The following is a 23,062-nucleotide window of genomic DNA, read 5'->3' as shown; positions in this document are numbered from 1 at the left end:
TACTTAAAGGGCATTCAATAAAAAATTTTGATGAATTATATGCTATAAAAATAATTATCTATAAAAAACCCTCACTTTATGGAAATGTATACTACATATATAAGAAATCACTCCTCTTACTATTTTGCCATTGCATACCTTCTTAACAATTAAAAAAAGTTCTATGAAGTGGAATGGTGATTATGGAGTTTAAGGAGATGGCAGCTGGAAAAGGTAGGGGTGAGGAACCAGAGAATACTGAAATAGAGCACCAGAGAAAAGATAGCAAACTTGGGAGATAAGGCTGGATAAAGCCAGGGAAGATACACATAATCGGAAAGCCCATTTTTAAGAAAAATGAAAGGGAAGTATAAGATCTAATAATGTACCAAAATAAACATGTTTTAAAAACAATTTGCAAAGCATGTAACGACACATAAAATTAAATGATTTTTTTCACAAGTCTGACTGAAGATAAAATTTGGAATAAGAAAATAGTTTCTCAGACTTAATACTTTTTTTTTACTTAATTAATTTTTCACTTTTTAAAAGTAGGCTCCACACTAGGCATGGAACCCAATAAAAGGGCTTAAATTCATGATCCTGAGATCAAGACCTGAGCTAATATCAAGAACCAAATGCTTAACCAGCTGAGCCCTCAGGGCATCCCTAGTATGTAGTATTAAGCATTTGAAACCATAAAAAGAAATGATGGGATAAAAGATTAATAAAAAAAATTAGGGGGGAAAAGGGCTCAGAAATTAAAAGTATTCCATAAAGAACAGGATCTGGGCATTTTCTACATTTATAAACGATGGGCATAATGAAATATTTACAATGAAAGCAGTTCAGGTTAAGATAAGATCTTAATGACAGGGATAATGAGTCACAAAACTTTCCTTTGAGATGCTTGTAGAGAATCACCCATGAGAATTTCCAGAAAAGAACAAAGAGCTTTACTTGATGACTTGTAACAAGATAGTTATATTGTAGGAGAGAAAGGAGTGAGTGGAAGAGGAAGTAGGAGGGAGGAAGGGAGAGTTTGACTGATTGACTTTTTATAAAGATCATTTACTTATTTATTTATTTGAGAGAGAGTGTGTGCACTCGTGCGTGAGTCCGTGAGTGGTGGAGGAGACAGAATCTCAAGCAGATTCTGCACTGAGTGCAGGGCCCAGTGTGGCGGTGGGGGGCGGGGCAATGTGGGGCTTGATCTCACAACCCATGAGATCATAACCTGAGCCGAAACCAAGAGTTGGACGTTTAACCTACTGAACTGCCCCACATTTTGACTGATGACTTTTGACTGATGACTAACCATGAAGACTTCATGGTTAATAGAATAAAAGACTCCACAAGTGGTTTTAAAAAAGGTATTATTATACAATTACCATACAAATAAATATTACCTTGGAGTGGCAGGGATTCCTCTGTTTCTAGCTCTGTCACTTTCTCCCATTTTATCCATCCAGGTGCCACAATTTAAGCGATTTCCTCCATAAACAAATCCTGTTTCTTCGTCAACCCCTGCGGTTATATTAAAGCCTGAAAAAGCAAAATAGAACACTTATAAAATCTGATAGGGATATAATAAACTAGGAAAACTACTCTGGAGAGCAATGTGGTAATACCTTAAAAGTTGAAGATGCGCATATTCTAAGTAATTTCATTTCTAGATATGTACTTTAGAGAGATCCTTACCTATGTGCCTATGAAGGTATGTACATGGATATTCAATGCAATGTGTTTGTATTAGCAAGAAAATAGTCACTGAGCAGAGGAGTGAATAAACACAGTGGTTTATTCATATGTGGAAAACTCACTATACCATTTAAAATTAATGAACTGGATTTACAATGCATCATAACTGATAAGACCTCAAAACAAAAAGATCAAGCAAACAAGTTGCAAAAGGATATGTATAATAAGATACTTTTTCTTAGAAGTTTAGATATAGATAATACTTATATAACCATGTATGTTGATATGATTATGTCTAATATGGTAATACTTGATAAAATTTAAAAACATAAAAGTTATATGTATATATTATAGTATATTTATAATATACTGGCTACATACTATATAATATACTACGTGAATAATGTAGTATATAGAATAAATACTACATGATACAAATCATATGTAATTTACACATACTCAAACACAAACTCATAAAATACAAATACATACATGGCAAAAAAAAACCCTGATTATAGCATAGTCATTAATTCTAGAGAGGGAGGAAAGAGAGAGAGATAAAGATGAAGCTTCAGATACATTTGTGTAATGGTTTATTTCTTTACAAAACAAAAAAGAAAGATCTGAAGAAAATATGACCAAATGTTAAATATCTGTCTAATTTTGTTTCTAGGCTAAAGGTGTAATTTATATTATTATTTTCTCTTACTGAAATGTTCAGTAAAACCTAAAATCTTATTTAAAAACTACAATTATCCACAGATATCACAAAAAATGTTCTTTTAAATATAAAATCAATTTCTATTTTGTTCCCTAAGTGAAGGATAAAAAAAGTATCAGTGATTCTTACTGGTTCAATCATATATACAATTTGTATGTTACCACTACAAACACTAAATTAAATAAAGGGGGTTAACTACTGTTTAAAATATAATTTAGAACATGTAAGAAGGAATTTAAGTTCTTTTTTTTTTTTTTAAGATTTTATTTATTTTTTTGGGAGACAGAATTGGAGAGAGCACAAGCAGGGAAGAGGGAGAAGCAGGCTACTTGCTGAGCAGGGAGCCTGAAGCTGAGCTCAATCCCAGGACCCCAGGATCATGACCTAAGCTAAAGGCAGATGATTAACCAACTGAGCCACCCAAGCGCCCTAGAATTTAAGTTCTTCAGTCTAACATCAAAATTTGCCAATGAGTTAGTGAGTTACCTGAAATATCTGAAATAGATCACTTAAAATGATTATCATTTTACATTAAAAACAAAGATCACTTAAAATGATTATCATTTTACATTAAAAACAAAGATCACTTAAAATGATTATCATTTTACATTAAAAACAATCATGTTTACAAAAAAAAGTCCACAATCCTATTACCCCAACAAAACTATTACATTTATGTATTCCTTTCTAGTCTTTTCACATAATAATATTTTCATAAATATTTCATATCAACGATTTTTCATGTATTACATTCAACACCCATAAGTCCTTAATATTTTATAGTCCTTAATATTTACATTATATTAATATTATACAAATCATTTATTTATTAATTAATTTATTTTTTAATTTATTTGACAGCAAGCAGGCAGAGAGGCAGGCAGAGAGAGACAGAGAGAAGTGGAAGCAGGCTCCCTGCTGAGCACAGAGCCGATGTGGGGCTCAATCCCAGGACCCCAGGATCATGACCTGAGCCGAAGGCAGAGGCTTTAACCTACTGAGCCACCCAGGTGCCCCAATATTATACAAATTATAAAAATTATGATTTGTAGGAATTACAGAATTTTTCATTCAAGTCAATGTAAACATTTCCTGTTAAACATAAAGACTGTTTCATCCTTTTATGTGATTGTAAGCAATGTTATGATCAATATCATGTAATATCACTTTTTTATGTGTTTTAGATTATTTCATGGACTAAAGTCCCAGGAGTGGAATAAATTCATGAACAAAAACATGAATATTTTATATCTCATAAAACATATTTGGGTATCTATCTATCTATCTATCTATCTCCAGGTTGCTTTCCAAGAAGAATGAGTCAATTTACACTGTCATCTGTAGTATCTGAATACCTCTCAAAACTAAAAACAGTTATTTGTTACTGTTTGTTATGGACTGAATTGTATAAACACCCAAATTCATACGCTGAAGTCCTAAACCCAGTATATCAGAATGTGACTTTATTTGGAGATAGTAATCTAAAAAGTTAATCACATTAAAATAAGGTCATTAGCCTGGGCTCTAATCCAGTTTGACTGGTATCCTTGTAAGATAAGGAAATTTGGGCACAGACAATGCACAGAAGGAAGCTGATGTGACAATACAGGGAGAACCCCATGTAAACATGAACATGGCCATCTACCAGCCTCGGAGAGGGGTCTGGAAGAGATCTTTCTCTCATAGCCCTAGGGCCGAGTCAACCCTGCCAAGACTTTAATTTTGGACCCCTCACCTCCAGAACTGACAGACCATATTTCTGTCATTTAAACCACCCAGTGTGTGGTACTTTGTTACAGCAGTCCCAGCAAATGAGTACATTGTTTTTTGCTAATAGCAGACTTACACTACTATGTGCCATGCACTGTACTAAGTGCTTTAACATACTTATATCATTGAATCCTCATGTCAACTTTAGGAGGTAGGTGCTACTATTATCTTTCTTTTACAAAGACAGATGAGAGAGGCAAAGAGAAGTTAAAACTTATGCAACAGAGCACAGCTAGAAAATGAGTAGAGGGGAATTTTAAGATAGCAAGTCTGCATATGTTAGTTAAAAAAAAAAAAAGATAGCAAGTCTGCTTCTAGCATTGGTGCTTTCATTTATGCTATGCTCTCTCTTATGATAATTTACTGGGGAAAAGTGGTGACCCACTTTAATATTAATTTGTTTGAGTACTGGTAAGACTGAATGCTTCTCTTGTGTTTACCCCAGGACCCTGGGATCATGGCCTGAGCCGGAAGCAGATGCTTAACAACTGAGCCACCCAGGCACCCCAGGTCTAAATTTTTTAGTAGCTGAAATAAAGAAAACAGTAAAGGGACTAAATAGTAGATGGATATGGCTGAAGAATGAATTAGTGAGATGGAAGATCAGACTAAAAAATTTCCAGAGGCAGCAGGAATGGATAAGAAAAAAATAGATAAAAGGGAAAAAAATATATTTTTTCTTAAAAATATAAGAAAGGAGCTAAAAGCTGTGTGGGTAGACACAAACAAGAAGATATCCAAATAATAGTACTCCTTGAAAGCATAAAGAAAAGAAAAAGCTGAAGAAATAAAATGACAAATATTCCAGAAATAAGAGAAGATATCGGATTGAAAGGGCTCATAGAATGCCAAATGAAACAGATAAGAAAAGTTAGAATAAAATCCTGAATGAAAACAAAGAGATGGTTCTGAAAGCTTCAAGAAAGAAAGAATAGATCACTACTAATGGAACAAGATAAAGGTCAACAGAAAATAATTGGATGCAAGAAGACAATGGAATAATACTTTTTAAAATATTGAAGGAAAAGAACTTAAACTCAAGTGCATTATGTCATTTAAATGTGAGAACATAATAAAAAAATTTCCAGTCATACAAGGCCTCAGAAGTTCTGACACATAAATTCCAACTTTAAAAACACTTGGGATGCCTGGGTGGTTCAGTTGTTAGGCGTCTGCCTTCGGCTCAGATCACAATCCCAGTGTCCTGGGATGGAGCCCTCCATCGGGCTCCCATCTACTCCCCCTGCTTGTGTTCCCTCTCTTACTGTCTCTCCCTCTCTGTGAAATAAATAGATAAAATCTTTTAAAAAAAAGTAAAAATAAAAACACTCTTGAAGATAGTGCTCGTAACACAACAATGGAAACAACTATAACCTTAGAGATCACACATGCTTTTTTACTGGGCACTGTTCTGAGAGGTTTCATAAGTAACAAATAAATGAGATTAATTCATTGAATTAACTCAAATAAATAAATCTTGGAGGATGTTGTAAGAGAGATGGATAGAAAAGATGGTCAAAGTACATATAAAAGTTTATTGCTCCCTAAAAAAAGAAATAACCAAAGAAAAGAGAATGAAAAAGTCGAGTCAAAATAATTCATTAAAATACAGATGGGGCACATGCTAAATTACTTCTTTTGTTAGGAATCAGTTGGTACAGTTATATAGATATAGGTCTTAGGAACAAAAATCATAAGGACAAGATGAGTGGATTAAAACGGAATGTGTTGGTTCTTCTTTATTTGTAAAAGGCAAGCCTACAAAGTTAATAAATGTGAGATGTTATCTTTGTGACACGAGGGTGGGATAGGATTTCTGAAATAAACTACAGTGAAGGACATCATAGATAAGGTCAATTTGGCTTTTAGTGGGAATATAGACTAATGTAATCATTATGGAAAGAAATTTGGTAGTGTTTAATCAAAGAGCATACGAGTATAGTGTATGAGCTCTGATACAGTAATACCAAGTGAAAGAAGCCAAACACAAAGTACAAATACTGTATGATTCCATGTATATGAGGTACACAGAACAGTTAAATATTTAGATGCAGAAAATAGAATAGTGGTTACTAGGGGTTAGGGGATGAGAGAATGGGGTTATTGTTTACTAGGTACAGAATTTCAGAGTGGGATGATGAAAAATTTTGGAAATGGATAGCAATGATGGTTACACAACAATGTACTTAAAGCTCCTGTGTACTTAAAATGGTTAAAATGGGGGCGCCTGGGTGGCTCAGCGGGTTAAGCCGCTGCCTTCGGCTCAAGTCATGATCCCAGAGTCCTGGGATCGAGCCCGGCATCGGGCTCTCTTCTCAGCGGGAAGCCTGCTTTTCTTTCTCTCTCTGCCTCCCTCTCTGCCTACTTGTGATCTTTCTGTCAAATAAATAAATAAAATCTTTGAAAAAAATGGTTAAAATGATATATTTTATGGTAAAATGATAAATGTGCATTTTGCCTCACACACAAAAAACATCAATAGTAAAAAAAGAAAAAACCCAATAATCCAATTAGAAAATGGGCAAAAGACACAGACTTCATCAAAAAGAGATACAGATGACAAATAAGCACATGAATAGATAGATGTTCAATACCATTAGTCATTAGGGAAATGCAACTTAAAACCACAACATATAGTGGTATACACAACCACCAGAAGAGCTTAAAAAATGATTAATATCAAATGCTGCTGTGGATGTGGAGAAGGTGGGTCTCTTCAGTTTGTTCGGGGGAATGTAAAAAGATACAGCTACTTTGGAAAAAAGTTCAGCAGTTTCTTATAAAATAAAATACATATGACCCAATCATATTCTTGGGCATTTGTCCCAGAGAAATAAAAAATTTATGTTCACTCAAACACCTGTATATAAATGTTTATATTAGCCTTATTTATATTAACCAAAAAATGGAAAAAACCAAAATGTCCAACAGATGAAATGTTACATCCATGAAAGAGAATACTGTGGAGCAATACAATGGAATAAACTATTGATACATGCAACAGCTTGGAGGCATCTCAAAGGGAATTATGTTTAGTGAAAGAATCAATATCAAAACGTTGCATACTATATAATTCCATTTTTATATATATTCCTTTTTAAAAAAAGATTATTTATTTATTTATTTGACAGGGACAGAAATCACAAATAGGGAGAGAGACAGGCAGAGAAAGATGGGGACAGGCTCCCTGCTGAGCAGAGAGCCTGAGCAGGCCTCGATCCTAGGACCCTGAGACCATTACCTGAGCTGAAGGCAGAGGCTTAACCCACTGAGCTACCCAGGCGCCCCTCATCTATATATATTCTTAAAATGATAAAACTATAGAGATGCAGAACAGACTAGCAGTTGCCAGAGACCAGAGGTTGTTGGTGTGACTCTAAAGGGGTAGCATGAGGAAGACCTCTGTGCTTATGGAGCAGTTTGGTATCTTGACTGTGCTAGTGGTTACATGAAGCTATACAGAGGGCAAAATTACACAGAACCATATACACATATGCTCACACACAAATGAGTAATATAAAAATAGTTAAAACTGAATATGGTCTAAAGTCTAGTTAACTAATGTCAGTTTCCTGATTTTGATATTGTACTACAGTAAGATACACAGTAAGGTAAGATATCCTCATTAGGGAAACTGGATGAAGGCTTCAGAATATTCTTATCTATAATTTTTGCAACTTTTTTTCCCTTTTCTTTCTTTCTTTCTTTTTTTTTTTTTTAAGATTTTATTTATTTATTTGACAGAGAGAGTGAGCATAGGCAGATAGAGTAGCAGGCAGAGGCAGAGGGAGAAGCAGGCTCCTGCCGAGCAAGGGATGTGGGACTCAATCCCAGGAGGCTGGGATCATGACCTGAGCCAAAAGCAGCTGCTCAACCAACTGAGCCACCCAGGTTTCTAACTAGGTTCCACACCCAACCTGGAGCCCAAACCCATGACCTTGAGATGAAGACCTGAGCTGAGATCAAGAGTCAGGCACTTAACTGACTGAGCCACCCAGGCGCCCTATTTTTTGCAACTTTCTATCAGTCTCCAATTCTTTCAACATTAAGAAGTTAAAAAAATCTATATGTACATAAAACAGTATATGTTTTGCAGAACATAAGTAAATACACAAAAATGTATATGTACTGTATGCTCCGCATATGTCTGTGCATTACTTCCTGTTTCTAAAGGGTAATAAAATAAATTATCATTAGTCTTGCACTGGCTGGTGATGATAGTGTGCCACAAAAATAAGAATATGATGAACTTCTAAGAGGATAAAAAAGTGTATCTATTCTAACTCTGTAGATGAAACTTTTTACAAAAAGAATTTTCTAATAGCCCAAATTAGAGACTGATTGTAAATGAAATCTTAGTAGCTGTGTGACTCTACTGTGTGACTCTTAGCCACTTAGTAGCTGTGTGACTCTAGGCAAGCTACTCTGCTTCAGTCATCTCATCAGTACAAATGGGAACACTACAACTCACCCCCAATGTTCTTGGGAGTATAAATGAGAGTAACATAAGTAAAGAAGTTAGCATAATGCCTAGCACATAGTAAGTACTTATTATTATAATTATAAATGCAACCACAAAAATTACCTTTCAAATTAGCTGACAAAATATATTAAATTTTATTTTTCCTCTAGAAGCTAAACTAAACCCGTGAGATCAGGACTGTGTTAATTTTTCTCACTGTTATATTCTGAAGTTTTAACCAGCTGAGCCACCCAGGCGTCCCTTATTCTGAAGTTTTATACACAAATAAAATATTAGTCAAATATATGAACAATTAGAGGATTTAATTCCACATCATCAGTAAATCTTTACTATGTAAAGTTATGTACCTTCATCCTTCATGTTTCGATCTATCTGCGGACCAGCATTCCTTTCTCGGAATTGTATGCCCTGCATATGTCTCTGCATTACTTCCTGTATTACTTCAAACAATGGTTGATCCTGTTTGAGACATAATGGATATTAATTCTGTTAGAAATTACATTTTTCTTACCTTCTCTCAAATCCCACAACTGATTTTCTGAAACATATATTGTCCTTTGGGGAAGAAATGGGGATCATGGGTGAGACTGGGGAAAGAAGGAGCTCTTATACACCAAATCGTAGAATCAGCCTTTGGCATATGAATATTTAACATATTGTAGTTTTGACTATTCATGTCTGTGACATGAAATAGTTTGTAATTTTGCTGACACACAAAAATGATTCTTGTGAATTTGTGTAATTTCTATTAGAGCGAATTGTGTAGCTAATAAATGTATCTATCTTATACAGAGATCTAAACTTTCAATCAGCATTGCTGTTCTTACTCATTCACATATATAGTAAGGGGGGTAAATTACACACTAAAGTGATACTTTAGGTAAAAACTTTTTTGGAAGATGTTCTTTGAATATCTCATGATAGAAACATCATGGGGACACAGACCTCTGCTAACTCTAAGGTGGTTTAGAAGTCCTCCACAGTCACATACCAAACAAATTATAATATAAAGGTAGATCAGAAGTGGCAAAAGTACAGTATCATTGTACATTATTGACTGGGAAGAAAACCACTCAAAATGTTTATTTATTCTGTACTGTTTATAACATAGCCTCTGGACTCCCTGGATTGGTGATCAGGCTCTCCACAATTTGGTTCACCCTTTCCCACCTACTCTTACTACCTAGCAGGTACCCTCCATAAAAAGCCAAATCAGACCAAGCAGTATGTCCTAAACTGTGCTTCAGTCCACCCTGCACTTTATTTTTCCTTTCATCTCTGAAGTTTTCCCACACCTTCCCTCATTTCTGCTGAAATCCCACTTACCTTTTAAGGTTCAGTTTAGGTGAAATTTTAGCTACTTAATGAAGTCCTCCCTGAGAACCACCTACTAGATTATCTCTCTCCCTTTTACGCACAGCATTTCCCATGCACTTCCTTTTACAATGGCCATATTAGGTACATATCATATCTTCTATCATGTTGCAAGTTCTTTAAGCAAGAAGCAAGTCTTATCTGCTCAGAGACTAGCAGGTACTAAACATATACCATTGCTTGAAGAATTTTTCAGATTTGGATTCTTTATTACATACATTTTTATATTAGAGGCTAAGTTATTTTTCAGGAAAAAAAAATTGTTTGAAGAGGATTTTTACCAGTGTGCCGGCAGACAAAGGAACAGAATCATCTGTAGGATACATTCTGGAAACTGGGCACTTGAGAATGTCTAGGCCATTTGGAACCATTTTACAGTAATCCTGAATACACTGTAGCCACCACCACACAGCATCCCGGCAATTGTATCTGGCATAAGTTCCTTCACCCAGGAGATTAGGAATGAGACCGTGTCTCAGGGTACCAGCAAATGCTAAAATAATATTCCTAAAACAACAGAATTAAGTGGATCATTTGACATGAAAACAATCACTTAAAAGATTTAAGTCCCTTTTTGTGACTATTATTTCAGATGCATTTTCTCTCTTGTCCCTATTTCTTTGAATTTTCATGTAGAAAGCGGTCATAATATGAGAGATTAAGCACTGAATTAAAAGCCTGAAACCTTGATCCTAGCCCTGGCTTTTTCCTCTGACAATCTGTGTGGCTTACCCTCTCTGGGATAGTTTTTTCATTTGTGGACTTAGGTATTGGACTGGGTGGCTTTTAGGGTCCCGTATAGCTCTAGAGTCTACTTCTGAAATCTGTGGTATTTCAAAATTGAAGTAAATGCGACATAAACTGTATTATTTTAAATACTGAAGCAAATACATAAGAAAATAAATGGGTAAAAGCTGACCTTGGAAACCATGATTTATTTTCAAAAACTGGTAGAGAATATTTAATCTTTTAAAGTATTATTGTACCATCGTATACCAAATGACAACATCGTAGGATGGAACAGCATTTCTAAAAGGGGTATGAAAGTTAAGACTAGGGTTTAAAACCTAGCATTGCCATCTGTATGATCTAGGAAAAGTCATTTAAAATGTCCAGGCTTCAGTGCTTTTTGGTTAAACAATTTAGAAATTTAATTAATTTTGTGTCTCAGTTTAATGCCCACCTCTTCAGTAACAGTGCAGTTATTTGTATTCTGCAGTACAAGTGTTAATAGGGATAGTGACACTTCAATTAAGAAAAGGTCAGAATGCAGCAATCGTAACCATCCAGAACAATGTCATACACTTGAAATTTGAATAAAAAGACCTCTGTCCGTGAATATCTCTGCAGAAGGAGGAAGTAGAACTCTCTGTGGTATAGACAGCCTTGTGCCGGCCAAAAATGGCTTTCCTACATGCTTCAACCTACTTTTTAGGTGGCCATGGCCAGATCACTAGATTCTAAGGCAAGAAGGTGAATGGAACTGATGTATGTTAAGTGCATGAAACAGGTGTATTTTCCCCACTCTCTTTCCCTCTCTGCGAGCTGGCTGGAGAGTAGTAATCGGAAGCCCTAGGAGATGTTTGATTCTCAAGAAGAAGGAGCCTATATCCTTGAATCATTATGTGGGAAGCTGGCTCCTGAACACCCACATAGAACCAGAAACAAGAAATAAATTTCATTTGTGAAAAACCATTGAAATGTAAGAATTTATAATTTATAGCACCTAGCACTACCTTAACAAATACATTATCTCTCAGAATCATCCAAGTCAGTGTTGGCAAACTTTTTCTGCCAAGGATCAGATGTAAATATTTTAGGCTTTGTTGGCCATATATACTGTCCCAGTCATGCATCCTTCTTCTTTTTTAAATGACTCTTTAAAACGTTAAAAACTGTTCTTTGCTCCCAGGTCATACAAAACAGGTGATAGGCCATATTTCTCTGACCCCTGATCTAGATAGTTATATGTAAAATTAAAAAGCAGAAATTGTTGATGGTATACAGAAATGATAATTGGGAGCCAAGATAACAAGGAAAATAATAACAATGATTTATATATTATGATTTACATTTATATATGATGATTTATATATAATTTATATGTAATGATTTGCATTTATGTAATGCTTAGTATGTGACAGATGTTGTTCTAGACACTATAACTGTATTAGTTCATTGAATCCTCACTAGGGATGCCTGGCTGACTCAGTTGGTGGAGCATGTGACTCTTGATCTCAGAGATGTAGATTTGAGCCCCAAATCTACCTCTCTGAAGGGATGTACTCTGAAGAGATTACTTAAAATCTTTTCTTAGAAAAATATTTTATTTATTTGAGAGCGATAGCAAATGCACACTTGTGAGTGAGCATGAACAGAGGAGGGGCAGAGGGATGAGAAAACTCCCCACTGAGCATGAAGCCCTACACAGGGCTTGATCCCAGGATACTGAGATCAGACCTGAGCCGAAGTCAGATGCTAAAATGGACTGAGCCACCCAGGCATCACCCAAAAATAAAATCTTAAAAAGAAACCCTTAGAAAAACCCTGTAATTTAAGTACTATCATCGTTTTGCAGAGTACAAAGAGAATAAATAATGTATTAGTTGGTAGTTTGGAACCAGGATTAGAATGTGGCATCTGGCCCAAACCCAAGTTCTTAACCACTATACTGGCTGAATCCTAATGTTCCATGTTCTACTTCTTAATCACAGTTATTTAGAAACTTTTAAGGAAGAAGCAAACAGCCTCCCAAATTTCTATAACCCCACAATGGTCTCTTAAGTGAATAAGAAAAGGTCTTCTTATATTAGGTAATAGGGAAGAATGTAATACATTTCAGATGTCCACTTAGAAATCTTCAATCTAAAAAAGAAATTTTCAATTTTAAAAAGACCCAAACCGGAACTTTTGTCATTTGAAGAGGGAAACTTCAGGTTTTTCGAATGACATCAAAACAAGTATCATTTAAATGCTTTTTCTGCTGAAAGTTTTAACTTGCAGAGCAGTGCTGTCAAACTTTTGCCTTGGGCTGCTGAAGATCACCTGGACCCCTCGTAGAAACACAAATTTCCATCTGCTATTCTACCCTCCCCATCTCCACATTCAGAGCTCCAGCATAAGGACCAAGAATTTGCATTTCTAGCAAGTTCTCAGGTGATGGTGACTGCTGATCTGGGGTACTGATTTGTGCTGATTTGAGTGGCACTGCTGTACAGCCTCTCTTTTTTACCTTTGACAATTTCATTCATATTACTGTGACATAAGAAAACATTATTTTAAGACTAAAAGACACAACTGGAGGTTACAAGGCCTGACAACACATACAGGAAAACCTGATACCGTAATTCTTTCTACACGACTCAGCCTTCATTATAGAAGGGAAAAAATGATAAAATTCAAATTTTACCCAAAAGTTCATCTGAGTTCTTATACTCAATTCAGGCATAGAAATTTTACTCTTTAGTGAGTGATGTTAGTAACATGATTACACACTTTTTATTTTTACTGAGATCAATTAGCAAATGCTGAAGATAATTTGACCTATAAATGAAGGACTAGAACTTAATAACATCAAAGATATCCACCCCTTTGAAATTCTACGATCTTATTAAATAAACATACTAAAAAAAAACTACTTAAGGAAAACATACCTCCTAAATGTTATGAATAGATGGCAAGAAGGAAAGTTTGAAGAGCATGTGAAAAACATTTACACATAAACTTGCATTGCAACTTTTTAGAGATCTCCTACCTGGCCTCTACATAGCGTCCAGTAATCAGCAGTAGACCTCTCAGTGCAATAAAAGTATCCCTTCCCCAGCAGCGGAAAATACCAGAAGAAAAATGAGGTAAGCCTAATAGAAAATACAACAAAGTAATACGTTAATCTTAATAATACACACAGGCCTATGAACTCCATTACTGTAGGCCAGTCCCCCTAAGGCAGGGGGACAAGAATGAGGAGTCGGCAAGCCCTCTAAAATTATCTGTAAAATGTATGACTATACCTATGTCAACATTTCTGTGATGAGTTTCCATGTTCTTTTTTTTTTTTTTTTTTTAAGATTTTATGTCTTTATTTTTGAGAGAGAGAGAGAGCAAGAGCAGAGGGGATGGGCAGAGGGAGAGGGAAAAGCAGACTCCCTACTGACAGGAAGCCAGGCAGGGCTTGATCCCAGGACCCCCCAGGATCATGACCTGAGCAGAAGCCGGATGTTAAGCCCACTGAGCCACCCAGGCGCCCAGAGGTTCCTTATTCTTATTTTTTCCTTTTTATTCTTATTACATTCTTAAAGGAATCTGTGACCTCAAAGGAATTAAGAGTCAGGGGCAGAGAGGGGTGCTTATCTAAATGGATTAGAATGTGAGTCTTTAAACACAGATAAACTTTCTTTTGATAAATTAAGGGTTGAGATCAGAGATCTAATATTTAACATATAAACAAACACTTAATACAATATTAATGGTATATATATTTTCAGTGACACAAGTGGGAATGGTTACTAAAGCATAAAGTATACTCTCCAGATATAAGAGTGGAAGAGCTCAAGAGAGAGAGAGCTGTGCCATGTAACACTAATGATATATTTGAAAAGATTCTACCTGCAATTAGAGGCAACAAATTAAATATGAAATGATGATCTTAATGATACATAACTGAACATTAATTTATCAGTCTAGATTCAAACTTTAATACCAAATTTCTCATTAATTCAAAACTACTTAAAAGTGTTACAGGGATGCCTGGGTGGTTCAGTCAGTGAAGCATCTGCCTTTGGCTCAAGTTATAATCTTGGAGTCCTGGGATTGGGCCCCCCATCAGGCTCCTTACTCAGCAGGGCATTTGTTTCTCTCTTTCCCTCTGCCCCTCCCCCTACTTGTGCTCATGCTCTCTCCCTCTCAAATAAATAAAAAAAAAGTGTTACAGTTTGTTGGCCAGGTTTTACAAAAGAAAATAGAGATTTCAGGTACCAAATAACTTGAACGTTCTATGTAAATGTAGCCATTATGCACAAAATAAAATAGGGTGATTGATGGATAGAATCTAAAAATTTTTAATTAACATATACTCTATTATTTGCTTCAGGGCTACAAGTCTGTGAATCATCAGTCTTACACAATTCACAGCACTCACTATAGCATATAACCTCCCCAATGTCCATAACCCAGCCACCCTACCCTTTTCCCTCCAGCCCCCAGCAACCCTCAGTTTGTTTCCTGAGATTAAGAGTCTCTTATGGTTGTCTCCCTCCCCAGTCCCATCTTGTTTCATAAAATCTAAAATTTTACTTCTATACTGAGTTTAGTTTCTTATAAAACATGTCAAGAATACACCGTTACCTTTATTTGTACTAAAAACAATAATCAGTAGGAAAGTAAAGGAAATCAGCATTCTACTCAAAAAAGAAATATGCTAAAGCAAAAATATAACACATATTTCAGGAAGGGAAAACTAAGGTCTTAAGTAAAATGTATGCAGTATCCATTCATAACTATCTTCTAAGCATTTAACACTATTTGACATTATCTTGTTTTCTTGTTTTCTGGTTTGTTGCATGAGTAACTGTCTTTCCCTAGAAGAAAATAGGATTCACAGTTACAGAAATCTTATCTGGCTTATTTACTAATCTATCACTGACAATTGTTAACTGATATATAATATATATATATATAAATTTACTGAATGAATGAAATAAAAGGCTAATTATAAAAGATAAATTGAGAGGAAAAAGATTTGACTACAACAAAAGAACATTTTGGCCATTTAAGTTTCTACTAATTGGGTCTTTACCTTTTTTGGAGCAGACATTTTTTCTAAGAAGGATCAGAATTAAAGGTAACATCAGACACTTCTTTCCTAAACTGTCTCCAAAATAATGGTATAAAATTTCCCTAAACACTTTGTGCATTATTTATACATAGTTGATTATATATATATATATATATATATATATATATATATAGGTTTATATATAGTTGATGGTTATAACTTTGATGACGATGAGGACAGTAGTTGACATATACACGACTCTATGCCATGTAGACTTCCTGGTACTTTAACTCATTTAACACCTTGTATGAAATATGAGTATAGATAGATTCAAGGGTGATTTTTGAGTTGATATATCCCAAAGTACAGTCAGTTCGTCTTAAGATTTCAAAACTATAAAATCTCTAGCACTGATATGTGGAAATGTTTGCATTAACTTTTGACCTCTAAGAGTATATGACTTATAGATCACATATTTTGTGAGTGATTTCTACCTTGTCATTTATTATACAAGTTTATAATTATAATTTTTTATGCTACTATTACCAAAGGCTTGATATTCATTTTAAAATGAACCCCCCAAAACCTGTCTTTAAATATGTGCAGTTCTATACTTTGTTGGTATGGAGTGTACAGAACACTTCATTGGGATACTGGAAGAAAATATAAAAACTCCTATTTATATTTATCCATTTATCTTTATAGTTTCTATACCTGATTTATCTTTATAGTTTCTGTACCTGATTATAAGTATATTGAGTATCATATCTTCTATCAATATATCATTTATGATATCAGTATATCAGTGTACTTATTTTGGGAGTGCTTAACGATAGCAGTGAATAATCAAGAATGTTGAGATCACTATTTTGTGTAATAGGCTTCTAAGCAGCAGGCTTTAAAACCAAATTCTGCACATCAATTTTCTTTCCACAATGATACAGTTCAGTTTCATGAGAATCTTCATGGATTCATAGGGGAAATATAAGTACCAGGAGAAGATGAAATAGTTGAATGAAAATCTAAAACATAATTATGTAATAAAATATAATCATTCTAAATGAAAAGTTAATTTCTTTTTTAATTGTCAGATCTAAGTCTTTTTTCTTGATGTGGGTAGATGCAAATTTAAGAGGAAATCACATAAATACTATTACTTTCATCTTGCAATTTGGAAATTTTCAGTTTAGTTTGGAAAGTTCTAAATTCAGTGGCCTTAAATGTCAAGGAATCTATAAAATCTAAGGAATGTTAAGAAATCTATTCTTAGATTTGTTACCTGATTCAAGTTTTAACATTACTTGCAGGAAAGGATGCCAAAAAATATAGTTGAAAGCATTTGACTGCAATTAGACACATAAAAAATTATTTGACACTTGTTTTGTGTTTTGTAACACAAATCAAAACAAAGAGGATCTTTCTCTTATCTCTTGGTAATTTACAAGATTGAGTTCATTTTTTAAATTGGGAAAAAAGCATAATATAAAAGGGTAGTAAAACAAATCTGATAAAAAAATACAAAATGTCAAGAGTCAGGAAAAAAAAAAGTGCATAAGGATTGACCAGCCACAATGAAAAACACACATAAATAAATGCCTGTTGTACAGTATTAATTAAATAGTAAGCACAAATATTAGTTCTACAAGTAGATATGAAATTTTATTAAGCAGTCACATAAAATCTTGGATAACATCATATCTTTTTCTAAAAATAGTGATTTCCCCATAACTTTTCCTCCTTGAATAATATTGACTGACACATTTTAACCTGTATGTAATTTCTTACCTGCAGCTAGAGACACACAACACTGCTCCTTTTCTTTTGTGATCTCATTTAGCCTGTATGGTACATCCATAAGTGAAGGTGAAAGAAGTGGCAGAGAAGGGCACTTTCCTACTCCACACATCTGCACTGATCCCAGTGAAAGGTGTTTCACAAAGGTAGAGCCATTCTGAACAAAGCTGTAACAAAGTGGCTGAATTTAAAATACAATTTGTAGAAATACAACATTTTTTATTATTTATTTACTTAAAAAGTTTTATTGTGGTAAGAACACTTAACTTGAAATCTACTCTCTTAATAGATTTTTAATTGTACAATTCAATGATGATATTCTTATTTACAAGCACAATGTTATACAGCAGACCCATTGTTTCAAAAATTTTTAGTAGTATCATTTTAATTTGATTCTTTCCTTCAACTAGTCTCTCTACCAGATGTGTAACAATGGTAATACTGGCTGAAAATATTTCAGTTTAATTAGATTTCAGAACTGCTTTCATTTCACCCAATATTATGGCTGGTTTTAAGTTTGAGGCCTACTGTGCAATAAATGGAAGGGCTGAACCTTTTTTTTCAAATATTTTATTTATTTATTTGCAAGCTGGGTAAGGGGCAGAGGAAGAAGCAGACTTCCTGCCAAACAGGGAGCCCAAACTGGGACTAGATCCTGGGACTTGGGGATCATGACCTGAGCCAAAAGCAGACGTTTAACTGACTGAGCCACCCAGGCACCCTTGAAGTTTTGTTCTTTCTAAAATTATTCCCAAATCAGTTTGGTGGCTCTTCAGTGGTTCATTCAGATCTGTAATTTCATTTTAGGGAAATTTATCACTAAAGGCAAATTTCAGTCATAGTAATAGCAGAATAGTTTTTCTCTTAATAAAAAATTAGGAAAAAAAACTGTACGCATATTCTAAAAATTATATTTGTTAACAAGTCAAAGAATAAATAGAAGCAAATAATATGAAACAATTAAATTTTCCCATGAACATGAGTTCTTAGCTTTACTGAACAGATTTTAATACCTATGTTTGTTTTTGTATGCTCCAAATTAAAGGATGCAAATACTATCCACTTACAAACTTTCTCAACTCTATGAATCTATGACAGTTCTTTATGCTTTGGTCTTTAAAGAGTATATAAACTGACTATATATGGTTTCAACACAAACATGCCTATTTACTCAAGCCTTGTTGGATATACCTTGACATCTGCTTCCATGCTATATCCAGAAGAGTGGTGTATGCACCAATTAATATAGCATCGAAGTAACATGGGATGAGATAACGTGGGATCTGCTTCAGGTAGAAGAACATAGCCTGCAACCATTTACCAACCTATTATAAAAATAATTTTAAAAGTTATTTTGGTGTGAATAGCCAAACTATGGAAAGAACCTAGATGTCCATGAACAGAAGAATGGATAAAGAAGATGTGGTATATATACACAATGGAATACTATGCAGCTATTAAACCCCCCTGAAATCTTGCCATTTGCAATGACATGGATGGAACTAGAGGGTATTATGCTAAGCGAAATAAGTCAATCAGAGAAAGACAATTATTATATGATCTCTCTGATATGAGGAATTTGTGAGGCAGGGTGGGGGGGTCGTCAGGGGCAGGGAGGGAAAAAATGAAACAAGATGGGATTGGGAGGGAGATAAACCATAAGAGACTCTTTATCTCAGGAAACAAATGGAGGGTTGCTGGGGGGTTGGTGGGGAGGGATAGGGTAGCTGGGTTATGGACATTGGGGAGGGTATGTGCTATGGTGAGTGCTGTGAATTGTGTAAGACTGATGATTCACAGCCCTGAAGCAAATAATACACTACATGTTAATTTAAAAAAAAAGTTAATTTGGTGTGTTTACAGGCTAGGTGCATTTTAAGAGGTAAATCCAAACATGCAGCTCTACTATCTAGTAATCTATCAACCAGCTTTCCATTTGTTAAAATGGGAAGATGATGAAGAAGGGAGGAGAGGAGGAGTTTTCAGGTTAGAAAACTATGTTAATTTTATATACACCATAGTAATATAGTTTTTATTGTTTCCTCGTTTTATGAACTAGAATAGACTTTTACTTACTTCAGCAATAGTTCCTGATCGTGAAATAAGTCGGTTACTGACATAATCAATCATCCAATCTCCAGATCTCAAATTATCACAAAAGGGATGTCCCAAGTCATTCTTTGGTCTTATTTCTGCCAAGACGGACATTAATCCTGAAAATTCATAGAAATATCATGCTGTTATTGGCAGAGGCAATTTGTTCCCATAGCCTGGGCTACTGCTGTCTCTTAGTTATATGGGATGAACACATATAGAGGTAGACATAGGGGCTGTTAAGACCACAATTGCACTTCCCATGGTTGGAGATATGTGCGGCCACATATCTTTGCCCTGAGATACAAAGACATACTGAAGGAGACTACTGTCGCAGGAGCTATGTAGAGCTTTCCAAGATTCCTAACTTCTGAGACTTGTCATGTTCTTCTGAATTTAAATATTATAATATTCAAAGGCAACTAACTGGCATAGTTTCCACCCAGCCCTAAGGCATTGGGGGGAAAATTGATTAAGTCTGTATCTTCTCATGTTAAAAAGTGGTAGAATCATTAATATTCAGGCAATCACAGGAGTGGTTTCAGAGAGAGCAAGAGTATCTCTGGTGATAATAGGCCTGCTTCGGAAAGGATCTTTGAATTATAACAAGAGGGAGTTGGAACTAAACAAGCTACCAAGGTGAAGTATATGAGCATATTCTTAAGTAATATTCAAGCAGAAACATTAGAATTTCTATGCATACACAGCAGTTTCTGTTATTTCAATGACGGAACAATAGTACTTCTTTCATTACCCAATAACGTAATAATTTCCACATTAAAAATATTATATTAATAGCCCCACCAAGTCCATTTTGACTAATTTTATTTATATATTTAGGATTTAATTTTATTTTGTATATAGCATGTCTTGAGAAATGATAAATATATAAATTTAAGATGTAGTTCTTTCTCTCAAGAGGCTTATAACCTTCTTTGGGAAACAAAGCATAAAACATAAAAAAACTAGAAAACAAGACAATACAAAAAATAATGCTCCACTTTTGCTCTAACTTTTTAAAAAAATATTTTATTTATTTATTTGACAGACAGAGATCACAAGTAGGAGATCACAAGTAGACAGATGTAGATCAGAAGCAGGCAGAGAGAGGTGGAAGCAGGCTCCCTGCTGAGCAGGACCTGAGCCAAAGGCAGAGGCTTTAACCCACTGAGCCATCCAGGCACTCCTGATCTAGCATTTTTGAAGAAGGCAAATATAGCTCAGTAAATATAAGTTTCACTTGTTGAATAACGGTGACATGATGAAGCAGCATTTTAGAAAAAGAGATCTGATCAATGGAATGGAATGTTCTGTGGAAGAGGTAACAAGAAATTTAAAAACTGGTTACTTGGTTTTGCAGAGAGGACTTAGTCTTTGAATAGGGTATTAACTGCAAAAATAAAGAATATGGTATACTCTAGAGAACACAGAAAAAATTCAGTCACAATCACTGATTGAATACAGAAGATAAAAGGGACAGATCCAAAAACAGATTCCTGGATTCCAACATGACTTTTTATTATAAAAAGTAGAGAAGAAGAGAAGGGGGATTTTGTTTAGGGGAGAGAAAGTTAATGAAGTTAAGTCTGACTTAATTGGATGTTGCTATTAAGAGTCTGCTAGAAATATCCAGTGGAACAGTGGAAATACTAAACTGTCAGAGAAAAAAAGGGATTGATACAAAGTAAAAAGTAAATCAGGAGAGAGTTAGTAAAGAACTAGACTTAACTTTAAGAAAGAAAAGAAGTTCAGAACAGTGCGGTTTTTTCAGTCAGGGAGCAGAAGGAATTCAACAGCTCAGTGTGAAAATGGAGTAAGCAGCTGTCTAGGACTGGTAACATATACATTTCTCTATTTTGCACACCACAAAACATTTTTTGTTGAAAATGAGACTGTTTTAGAAAAAAAAATGTCAAAAGCACCAAAGTCTAGAAGAAAGTTACTGGGAGCTTTGTTATGTGCTTGGGTTTGTAGAAAGTACAAAAGCTAAAAAACAAGAATGCAAAAAAGGCAAACATTGTTCTTTCTCAAGGTGTAATTTAGTTAGTGGGGTCTTAAGGCTAACAATTATCAAGCACTAACTATGAACTGAGCATTGTCTAAGTGCTTTGCATGTATTAAGTCACTTAGTCCTTGTGGTAGGCACTATTACTGTTCCCATTTTACAGATGAGAAAATTGGGCCATGCAGAGTTTACTCCAAGGTTATAAAGCTAGTGAGTGTAACGCAGGGAATCTAGAGCCCATTCTTAACCACAACAATAAATATTCACAAAACACTGTACTAGGTAGTAAAATATCTTCCAAGTAAGATGGTGTAGCAAGTAAGAGGCATAGTAAATTAATGCAATGGGTATCCAGGGGGACTAAGATCTTACCGTGAAAAATAATAGTTAAAGGAATGTTTTGTGGAAGATGTAAGAGTCAAACTCATCCTTAAAGATCGATTAGATGGACAGAGAAAATGAGTTGCAAAGGAGGCATGATATGTGGAATATTACATGAACTAGGAATACATGTGTGATCAGCCACATTTCCCAGATAAAATCCAAGAAAATATTTCCAACCAGCTGGGTTAAACTGAAAATTAAATATTTAGATCCTATGTCCTGTCTCACAACTACTCTAACTACATAATGTTTTACTATAAGTTCTCTTTTTGGATAAAACAAATATGCAATGAAACAAAGTTTTTGATTAGATGAAAAAGGAAGATGAATGTATTATATTTACAACCTATACCATTTGGGGCCCAAATAAATAAATGTTCTCATTTAGTCTTCAAAAAAGCCTGTGAGGTTCATTTTGTATTTCATTACCGAATACAAATCAACAAATTCACTATTTGTATAAACCAAATAAAAATACATCTTTTAAGCCTAAAAAAAACCCTATCAATTATACAATACTATTCACATCTTATAAAGGCAGAAATGGGCACAGAGAGGTTAAGTTACTGGCTGGAGGTCAATGAATGAGTGGGTGGCAGGGCCACAATCTGAACCCAAACAGTTGGGTTCTAAGCCCACCCTTTAATTCTATAAAGAAGATATCATATGACCCTAAAAAACTCCCCAAAACACAAAAGCTTAACTATCCTTGTATTTGCTTACCTTGAAGACCTGCATATTTAAGAGATGACCAGTTTGGTATGTCATAACAGCCTCCACCATCCTCTTGTTCTTCGGCCTCACATCGGTAAAGTACCTGATTCAGCTCAGCCAAAGTTAATTTTGAGGCAATGCTAAGAAGTGGAAAATAAAGAGAACTGGTAAATACAGTAAAATGCTATCAATAAAGAAGAAAATCTGAATCATAACCATAAAATACCTTAACAATATATGTTTTAGTACCTCAGCACTATAATATACATT

The 23,062-nt window shown here is 34.8% G+C and overlaps 1 protein-coding gene across 3 annotated transcripts in view; it reads right to left on the bottom strand.

Annotated features, from left to right (window-relative positions):
- Positions 1–23,062, bottom strand: part of AGL (amylo-alpha-1,6-glucosidase and 4-alpha-glucanotransferase) — a gene marked incomplete at its 3' end in the record, with an annotated part of 80,137 nt that overhangs the window by 15,473 nt on the left and 41,602 nt on the right. For 2 of the 3 annotated variants that reach the window (XM_082686474.1, XM_082686475.1), the window contains exons 21-28: positions 22,802–22,932; positions 19,672–19,808; positions 18,787–18,920; positions 17,587–17,762; positions 13,783–13,885; positions 10,310–10,535; positions 9,002–9,113; positions 1,389–1,524 (exon numbers count right to left, since the gene is read on the bottom strand). In XM_082686474.1, the coding sequence (XP_082542600.1) occupies positions 1,389–1,524; positions 9,002–9,113; positions 10,310–10,535; positions 13,783–13,885; positions 17,587–17,762; positions 18,787–18,920; positions 19,672–19,808; positions 22,802–22,932 (1,155 nt within the window). Of the gene's footprint in view, positions 1–1,384; positions 1,525–9,001; positions 9,114–10,309; positions 10,536–13,782; positions 13,886–17,586; positions 17,763–18,786; positions 18,921–19,671; positions 19,809–22,801; positions 22,933–23,062 lie in introns of those variants that run through there. The other variant, XM_082686476.1, reaches the window with a different exon arrangement.

Source organism: Mustela nivalis, assembly GCF_964662115.1.
Source record: "Mustela nivalis genome assembly, chromosome: 10".
Lineage (NCBI taxonomy): Eukaryota > Metazoa > Chordata > Mammalia > Carnivora > Mustelidae > Mustela > Mustela nivalis.
This window is presented reverse-complemented; position numbering and strand designations above follow the sequence as displayed.